The sequence below is a fragment of the Drosophila arizonae genome, chromosome 4, assembly GCF_054131065.1.
Source record: "Drosophila arizonae isolate 15081-1271.41 chromosome 4, UAZ_ARI_1.0, whole genome shotgun sequence".
In the NCBI taxonomy this organism is placed as follows: Eukaryota; Metazoa; Arthropoda; class Insecta; order Diptera; family Drosophilidae; genus Drosophila; species Drosophila arizonae.
In genome coordinates this window covers 6,991,308-7,001,861 of record NC_142924.1, presented here as the reverse complement: position 1 = coordinate 7,001,861, position 10,554 = coordinate 6,991,308, and the positions used below count along the sequence as shown (strand labels likewise).

Below are 10,554 nucleotides of genomic sequence, written 5' to 3'. Positions count from 1 at the left end.
CACTCGTCAGCTGGTCACACTTGCTTCAGTCAGTTCTATTGTTTAGCGTCGTTCGCGTCTCTCTGTGGTACGCAAATTAAATAACAATTGCAGAGCAAATTAAAAAATACAAAGACGTAAATTCAACTTTTGTGTGTGAAACTACACTTTATTTTTTATTTAATAATCAACAACCAGCATTTAAGCACTGTAAACAGCTACGATGTCCGAGTGCGCCAGCGAAGTAGCCGAACCGCAGACAGGTAAGGGTAAAAAATGTTTTTGTTTACCTTCGCTTGGCCGTTGCAATTTGCATGCGCAAATTGAGCGGTCAAAGCGGCCGGCAATAATGTAAAATCGTATTCGAATTCAATAATAGCAACAGCTACTTATGTGTGTGCGTGTGCTTGAGTGGTAATTTCCGAGTGTGTGCATGTGTGTCATGTGGGTGTGTGTGTGCCAATGCGTGTTGCTTGTTATGTATGGAACGCCAGCCCCCTCGATGCCCCCTTATGCGGTTGCCTTGACAGTTTAGCTATTGTTGTTGTTGTTATGTATTGAGATTTGTGCAAATAGTAAATCAAAATATCGACAGTTTATACACTTTCAACATTTGCTTTTGTTGTATTTCTTCCGTTTGGCCTTGTGTTGTCTCGGTCTGTTTCGCTCTTGCCGCCATATTAAATATAATATTTGTATAATACTTATTCACGGTCACCCTTAAGCCAATTTTCAATGCGAGCTGCACTTAGTTCCTGATTTTTAACCGTGTACGTGTAAGTCTCTGTCTGTATGTGTGTGCGTGTGTGTATGTTGGTTTTCTAATTCATTTACACAACTTTGGTCACATTTTTCTTTTTCTTATCGGAACTGTCTTCTTATCAATTTTTTGGAAGCTAAAAAGCGCTTGACAAACACTTAATCATAAAATTAATGAACACATAGACAAAATGTTGTTAACAAATGCTTAACAACGTGTAGAGAATTAAATAGAAAATAGGCTTTTGACATGGAGCTATACAAGTTTAATAAAACTTTATCGACATATAGGAGAGAACGGAGAATTGAAAATTTAATACGTTATTTTTACCATTTCTAAAAAATAATAATCTTTGCATTTAATTATTTAAACCCATTCAACCGGTTCCCTATAAGGTATATAGCTATATTTATTATTGTTAAAAGGTTATTATTTCCGTGAGAAGCTTTACTCGGCTTTAGCTTCTATAAGCTACTAGATTGTTGAGTTGGCATTGTAAATATGCATACAAACTTATGCATATGTAAATATTTATATTTAAAATGTATTTGTAATTGGCACTTTAGCTTTTACCAAGTTTTTGTGTGCTTAACTCATTAAAGATTCAGAAAGGTAACCAGATTTATTGATACACATATAGAAGTAAGCGGTTGACCAGTGTAGTGTATACAGTAGAGTCTTCCTAATATAGACACTTGTTAGATCACAGATTTGGTAACTGCACAAAAAAAAAAAAAAAAAAAAAAAAAAAAAAAAAAAAAAACTCTTATGCACTCACAATTTATATTACAGAGCATCTGCTAGTCGTGCATGCTTGCCCACACAGCACTCTTTTCGCTTGATTTAAGCAGTTTTATGTGCTTGGGAATGTCGCCACAGATTAGTTGATTTTGATTTCAATTTCAATTTCTACTTCTATTTCTATTTCTGTTTGCAATTCGCTAATTTATGGCAGTAATGAATCGCAGCCCATGATAAAGCACAGCTGTAATTGTAGACGAAAGTACACATACTCAATCATCTCACACACACACACACACAGACACACATACATGCCTAGTTGGAAACATGATCCAAGTCAATTATCGCCTCGATTTACCACCTGGCCACCCCAACGAGGCGCCTTTCGAGTTGCCTTTTTAATTAAATTGCACAAAGCGCGGTCTGTCAACAAATGTTTTATTGTTTCGCATACGCGCACTCATGCATGCAAGCACATGCACACATGCACACATGCACACACGCAGGCAAGCAGGCAGGCAGGCATGCATGCATGTGCCATGTGCCATTCGCATACATATTTGCATGCAACTGCAATAGTTTGCTGACTATTAATAGGTGTTATTGTTATTGTAATTTTTGTTGCTTTTGCAAATGCCATTCGAGAGCTTCCCTTTGCTTAAACATTCGCATACACTTAGCGAAAAAATGGCAATGAATTGTAGTTGAGTTTATAGTGGAATGAAAAAGGAAAGCAATAAAAAAAAAAAACATTTAGCAATACAAAAAAAAAAAAAACAAAAAAATAAATAAATAAATAAAAGCAAATTAATTTAAAAAAAGGTAATTTATTAAAAATAAAATAAATACATAAATAAAAAATAAAATAAAATAAATAAAAATAGATAAATCAAATACTTCACGAAAAATGTAGAAGAAAAAACTTATTGATAATAAGAAAAGCTAAATTTAAACAAAGAAAAAAAAAAACATATATATAAAAAAATCCAAAAACTTGATAAACTTGAACTCGATTTGCATGTAAGCTCGCTCAATTTCTCGCAGTGTAAGCATGCAACAGGGGGATGCTGACATATTCCTATGCAGCCTTGCTCTTTGATTGACAGGTGTACCGTGACACCTTGACAATTGTTTTGATTTGGAAAAACGTAAACATAAACACACAAGTTGCATTCGTTATGCAGTTTGGAACCCCACTGAGAGGGCAACAGCAGAGAGTGAGCGAGAGAGCGGGAGAGAGGGAGGAGCATTCGTTTCGAAGGGCACATCGTGATACACACACTCTCACACACACACATTCAGAAATATTTGGATGCCTATTTATATGTTGTCGCCGCTGTTGCCCAATTTCTCGATTGCCCATTCCAAATGGCAACAGAAACAGCTCAGAGCAGAGCAGAGCAGGGAAAAGTAGAGCAGCCCAAAGAGACGCACAAGAGAACAAAATGTGTGCCACTCATTGAACAATTTCAATTATTAACTAATATATCAAAAACATACATATATAAATTCGAATTGCTCGCTTGAGTACAGTGAAAACTTGTTAAGAAGTCTTGATGAGGGAGAGAGAGAGCGTACTTAAAGCAATTCAAGCTCTTAAGTGCAAGTTTGAGGTTTGAGCACTTGAGGGACACTTGATGAAATTGTTTTCATTATCTGAGGGCTGTTTAGATTATTTTTTGATTGACCTTTTTGTTGATTGAGTCGCTTTTTGTCTGATTGACAGTATGGGATTTTGATTGAGTGATTGGAGGGTTAATTGTCTTATTGCTAATCGACTAATTGTTTCGGAACTGACTGATTGACTATATGTATTTTTGATTTTATACTGATTGACTTACTGATTGGCTGATTGACGGCCTAACTAATGCCAAACTGTTTTTTTATGCCTGGAAACTGATTGATTAGCTAACAGATTGATTGACTGATTTAATCGAACTCATTGATAGATTTATTGGTTGATCGAATAATTGATTTACAGATGACTGATTGATTGATTGGCTTATTTTGTAGCTGCTTAACTGATAGAATGTCTACGAACTGTTTGATTCAGTGACTGTCTACTGATTGATGGGGTTTGATTGATTGCAATAGCAGATCACTAGGCAATGCATAATAATAAAATGTACAGTAGTCACTCTATGTGACAGCTACACGATTCTGTGAATTACCGCTTAATTTAATTTTGCTGCCAATTGAATTGTCGTCGTCAATAAATGTTGTATAACTTTTGCTAATATATAATTTATGTAAAATCGTATTCAATCGTGCTCAATTGTAAATTTATACATTTTCCAAGTTAATTTTCGAATTTGCTAACAAGCCACTGAAATTATACGTGCCCAACTGCTTGGGGAATCTCTCAGCAGCAGCAGCAGCAGCTGAATAACATGTGACTGTTCATAGGAAAACAAAGAGATTCCTACGTCAGAGCTTTTGGGGGCACTGACAATCGTCGAGCGGAACGAATGCCGCTGGTAAGCGGAGAACTTTTGAAAAGGTTTTCACTGTGGACCGCGCTGCCTGCCTCCCCAACCCACTTGGGATGTTAATTAAGTCCGCTCCACAAACAAACCAATTGAATAACATTGTTCTACCCGCTGTATGCATAGAGTAAACGTTCATCAATTGCGATCGACCGAGAGTCGTTAAACTGGCTAGAGATTGGAGAGGGGCGTGGCAAAATCCGAACCCAAAATGTGCCCTGATGGTGAAAGGTTCTTGCTGCATTGCTCTCTCTCTTTCTAGTTCCCTTTCCCTTTCCCTCCCTATCTTAGTCTCGATATATATATCTTTCTGTCTATCTTACCCAGTCTTTCTCACTTTCTCTCTCACTCATATTTTGCTTTGATCTCTGCATAGAGCTTGACTTTTCCATTGAAAGCAAGAATGAAAGCAAACAAGCCTCAATGAAGGCAGAGAGCGGAATGAACTTGCCGTCCGTCCGTTCGTCCGTCCTTCAATATTGATTCGCTTCTAAGCAGATTTAGCTGGATTAATGTAAATTGAAAGAAAACGTCACAAAGAAGAAGCAGAACAAATTATTCTCATAAGCAAAAACTTTTTTTGAGCGCGTTCAATTTTACATTAGGCAGGCAGAAAATACCCGCTGAGTGGCTTTTCCTGTAAATAATTTCAATTAAAGTCGCATTAAATGCGAATAAATTTCAATCTGTCGCAAGCATATCCACATACATATATAAATACACCTATATCTTATATATATAAATATTATGATATGTTTTGTGTCTTTGCTGAGCGGGCGATCGGCCAAAAAGCAAAGCAAAGAATTTTGTTTTGTTGTTCATTGCTGAGACATTCCTCACTTTTGTGGCATAGCAAAGCAAAATATGAATATCCGTTTATATAGAATAGCAAACTACATACATATATATATATATTATTTAGCAGATATGTAAACAGCCGTTGGGTTCATGCACATTTATCATGACAAATGAAAACACGAGGTGTAAAAGCTGAACATTGTTTTCTGCATTAGCTAAAAATTTGTGTGCATAATAAACAACAAACTGTATTATTTATAGAGCTTTAGATTAAGGGAAACCAAAAGATAGCTGCAAGAAAAAACTTTGATATTTATACAAGAAACTAAAAGATAATTCAAATAATAAATTTTGATAAGTATATTAATTATACAACTGCTTTAAGGGATATTTAATTCTGCTTAAAATACTACCGAAATATTTGGATATATTTGAGGCAGAAATGCCATAGATTGAATATTGATTGAATGATATATAACATGGAATATTTATAGGTAATATTTATACTTTCATTCACTTAATTTATATCATATATTTAGTATTTTTTATCAAATATCATATCATAATATTTAATATCATAATATTCATACTTTCATTCACTTAACTTATATCATATATTTAGTATTTTTTTATCAAATAACATATCATAATCATATACAAGCATTTTTATTGATGATTTCAATCGAGCAAAGCCTGCATCTAATATAGACATATCTAGGACAGGCTTACTAAAATTATAGTTGACTTCCCGCCCCAATTTATCGCTTGACTAATGATACTATTGAAGTCAATATATATTTTATGAACTGTTCGCACACACAACATGATAAATGTCTTTATTTCATGATAAATGTTCTTGGTACACCAACAAAATTATTTCTCTGCTATTCTCTCTACTTTTATCTATTATACGATTTGATTACAAATTTCCCACATTTTTTGACGCCTTTCCATATCCGATAAACATCATTTACTCAAGTGAACCCCAAACAACTTTAGTCATATAAACAATTGTTGTTGCAACAAATGTTTAAAAATATATTTCAACAATTAGCTGCAAGCATTTGGGGCCGCCGGCCCACAGAATTTCGTTTTATTTGTTCATTGGTCTCTAGACGTTTTCTTCTGTGTCTCATTTATTTATAGCCAAAATGTTTCGAAACCATGAATTATTGTTGCTTGAACTACGTCAACCTGTCATAGATATAGAATAGATTGTGAATGAATCGTTCCAAGTTCTGTTTCAATATTTGCATAAAAAAAAAATTGTTGCTAATGAAATTGTAAAAGCGAAGCACGCCTCGGAGCTTTTAGCGTGCCATAAAAGACTTTGCTAATTTTTGATAGCAATTATATGGGAATATGTATATGTATATATACTCATAAATTAACATAAATCTTTATATAAGTATATATGTATGTACATTTATTTTATATTCCTAGCTGACTCGACTTCCGACAAATTATGGAAACAATTTGTTTGAGATTATATTTTTGTCAATAAATTTCGACTTCTATTACAAACCGAAACTGCTGTCTACACCCAGGCGAAAATGTTCGACTTAGAGTTACCCTAGGTGCACTCTACTAAGACTGACTAGAGTTAAATAGAGGTCCTACCTCGTCCCTGAATCGGAAATATATTTTAAAAAATATTTATTTGAAACTTCTTTCTGTCACATTAAACAGAAGTATACCCAACGACAGGGTATACAAATATAACCAGCACAAATCACATCAATAAAAACATAGCTACCTGCTTGTATATACAGCATAAATCTATTATTAAGACTGAAATATATATACATATTATGCCCATAGCTTGCCTTTGCCTTCGCCTTGTCTTCGATTTCGAATTATGTTTTTTTTTTTCGGGAATTAAATTTCACTTGAGATTTGTTTTTCTTTTTTATGTATTGCTCGAGTTTTGGTCCCCATTGACCCAATTTTAATGCAATTTAATCCCTCGTTTGTGCGCAAGTAAATGAATCGTAAGAATCCGGAACACTTCGCTGGCATTGCCCCCGCTGCAGCCCTCGCTCGCGCTCTCGCTCTGCCCCTCAACCTGGCAACCTTTGGCAAATGTGGACGCGTTTAATTGCACGCTTACACGCAATTTCCTCGGCGTCAACAACATCGTCATCGTCATCATCATCATCATCATCATTACCTTAAACATCATTGGCAACTTGATCATCGGCTGTTCGCCCGCCTGTGGAAGTTTACTTAATTGCTCAACCGGCGAGACGTTTACTTTGTTTCTTGTTTGTTTATTTATTTATCTGTATAGGCGCAGGCAAAATAAGTAAGGCTGGAAATTAGAGACCGCTGCACACACACACACCCACACCTGTTCAGACACCTGATTTCTGGCCACAATTTCTAAATAATTATGTTTGCCCATAACCAATATAGAAATTACAAGAAAAGGGCGGAAAGAAAACTCGATGCAGGCCAAATTGCAAGCAGCTGTTGCCGGGCAACGCCGGATTAGAATATTCGCAATGCAAACGAGAGAAATCGAAATTAAATGAAATGTTAACAATTCACAATTACAATTATAAACGATAATTGCATCAGAATTCCGTTTGGACAGCTGCAAATGCAATAAAGTGAATGCGCAACTGTAAATCGAATGCAGTGGCACTCAAACTGTGCAGCAGCAGTAGTTGTGAAATAGAGAATACTCGATTTAGAATTGAATTTTGTATAAGGTCAGCTAAATTTAGGTATTCTGCAAAGGGCAAGTCATTGTCAAACTGTGTGGTATGAGGAAACTGCTGCAATTGCCTGCTCTGTAGCGGCAATGATTGTAAAACTGTAAATGTGGGGGGGGGGGGGCTGCCATAATTACGAATTCTGTGCGTGATTAATTCAGAGGCAGTGGATTGAAAACTATAAATATGAGCAAGGTTAAGTGGCCGTTGGATATTCTGCAATACGTAACTCAAAGGCAGTGGCTTTAAAACTGTGGCAAAAGGTCAAAGGCATTTCAACTGTATTTTATAGTTACGAATTATTGATTTATTGATTTGTAAAGTAAATGTAGTGACTTTCAAACTATGGAACAGCATTTCAACAGTATTTATATTTGTGAAAGGGCCCATTGAATGGGTTCACATATCTCCGAATAATATAAATTAGACGTAAGTCGGCTTTAAAGACTTTAAAATTGGTGACAGTGACTGTAAAACTATGAGGCTGTAGCTGTAGAATAGCTTGATATTATTGGATTAGCTTCGAATATACTACATATGCAGCTGTCATTAGTCAAATGGAATCCAATGACTCTCAAACTGCAAACAAGCACTCAAACCACAATTGATTACATTTTAAATCAATTTCAAATGAAACTATACAACTATCATATGAACTATAAGCAGCGACTCTCAAACTGTGAGATAATAAATTAAGACTAGATTGTAGAGTAAGAGTTTCAATGAAAGTTTATAGCTTCATAAATTAGAATAGAAGTTACGATTAGAATCATTATCAAATGCACTTGTAATCAATCTAATCTAATCTGTTGCATAATATACCTATATCCTATTAGCCCAAGTTAAAGCCTTGCGTGTGATAATCACAGACTTAGCATTAGACATAATCATATAGCCCCCTGCTTCCCTAGCTTACATCTCTTGTCGCCCAATTTAATTGCGTTAATTGAAATCGCCTTGGCTTGGAGGCCTTTGGGCCTCACACCTAATAATATTGTTCAATTTGTAGTCAAGTTTGACAGTCCGAAAGACCAATTGAAACTTTGGATATTTGATTTCTAAATCAGAAATATAATAAAATATTTATTTTGTGCCAGATAAAAAAAAAATGTAATTCGATTAGACAGAAATTAGTTTGATGAAGTGTGTAGCTCTGGGAAGACGCGACGCTGAATGTGCGATGAGTATGTCCATAACTAAAGGGCATCTGCTAGTCGATAAGTAGAGTGAGAGACTTGCATTTAAAAATGACAACAAATCGCTTGTAATTCGCAAGAGGCTCGAGCAGGAGGAGGGCAATTAACTTAATTTGTTGTACTTCAAGCAAACACACAAATCACGCAATGCTGGGCACTCGGTTCGGGTCTGTGGGGAATCATGCGTCATATTTGATGATAAGAGCTGCGATGTGCGCTAATCGAGTTGTGTTTACAACTCGAGCAAGCGTGCTTGATGCTTAAGCACATGCAATTGCATTTAGTTGCATATTAAAAACTAAACTAACTCCCTCTCTCTCTCTCTCTCTCTCTCTCTCTCTCTGCAGATCATCATGTGCACTTTGATGCGACGACCCTAAAGACTGACGACTTCGGCTCCGACAGCTGTGTGACGTATCAGCGATCGGGCGATACGATTGTCGTGAGCCTGGGCTTTCTGCAGATCAATCATCGATATCTGATCGATCTCAATTTGCCAGTGACGCTGTTTGAGAACACGGGAGCACCGGGCACCAAGTTCGTGCCGGTTGTGAGCGCCACACCGAATCTGCACTGCAAGATCACCGAATTTACGGGCACCAAGCACGACGAGCACGATTTCTATGAGATGAAGATCGAGTTCTTTGCCTACAAGGAGAAGCTGCTGCGCGAGGTCCTGCACATTGTCAACTCGAACAATGCCAAGGAGGTGCTGCAGCTGGTGATTGCGGCGCGTGTACTGGGCAAGGGCAAGGGCACGCCCATGCTGCGTACGGGCATCCATTGCATAGGCGTCGAGCGGGACGACGATGACTCAGAATCATCCGATTTTGCGGGCTTCGATAAGCCCTAAGCCAATTGATCCCACACTAAACTGGCTTTTAGTTTCTGGTTTCTTAGTTATGTGCAGTTATTTGCATAGTATTTAAGTCGACAACAAAATATATAGAAAACATAATCATAATAATGTTAATTTATAAACCATGTACGCGCATGTTTCGTGTAAACAATTGCAATTGCAATTGTTGTTTCCAAAAATTGTATGCCCCCCTTTCTTGTCCAAATATTTGTCAACATATCTGTGCATTAATCTCCCAATATTGATTGACACAACATGTTTATGCAACGAATTGTCAATTGAGTCGTTCTGACAGCTTGTTCGCTGTCCTTTGTATTAGAATTTACACTTGCCTCTGACATGCTATGTACTTATAGAATATCTGAATTGGACAAATGTCTGAAACGCATACCAAATGCAACAAATTAACATATTTGCTCGATAGTCGCAGCTAAAATGTGCAACAAATGTAACGCATTAAGCGAATTCTAATTGAAGTAATGGAAACTGTTTTCCCTTACAATTTTCTAATGATATATTTTAACTCTTTACATCTGTGAAGGAAAGCTCTTTGAAATTCTAAACTCTATGCGTTCATTGTCTATGTTTTAAGAGCTCGGACTACTTACACACATATTTGTATATTGTACATTCAAAGTATTTTTGCATTTCTGTTAAAGTTTTGAAAATTGTTATAAAAACAAATATATAAAGAATAAAATTTATATTAAAATATATCTATATATATATATATATATACACATATATAAGAGTAATACGTGCACCTCCTAACTCAACTGAATGACCAAAATTGCAAGCCTTTATTTTGATAACATTTAATATAGTATTTAAAAACGTGTATAGAACTAATGCTCAGATCAAAGAATACTTTAACAGTGCGTTAACAGTAGTCGTATAATGCTAATTGAATATTTAACAGTCGTTTAACATTGTTCTTCTCAAAATCAATTTTAAGGTGCTCTACTTTTATATGTATTGTAAATGTTTATAACTCAATCAATCAATCAATGGAGCATTT

The 10,554-nt window shown here is 35.9% G+C and overlaps 1 protein-coding gene across 2 annotated transcripts; it reads left to right on the top strand.

Moving 5' to 3' along the window:
- On the top strand, positions 1 to 10,553 carry LOC108614607 (adipose-secreted signaling protein). Of its 2 annotated transcripts, none has more exons than XM_018008802.2 (2): positions 1 to 242; positions 9,025 to 10,553. In XM_018008802.2, the coding sequence occupies exons 1-2, from the start codon at positions 203 to 205 to the stop codon at positions 9,528 to 9,530; spliced, it is 546 nt and encodes a 181-aa protein (XP_017864291.1). In that variant the 5' UTR covers positions 1 to 202; the 3' UTR covers positions 9,531 to 10,553. The 2 variants fall into 2 exon arrangements, with proteins under 2 accessions (XP_017864291.1, XP_017864290.2); XM_018008801.2 differs by lacking the exon at positions 1 to 242 and adding an exon at positions 8,506 to 8,665.
- Position 10,554: the final 1 nt, after the last annotated feature.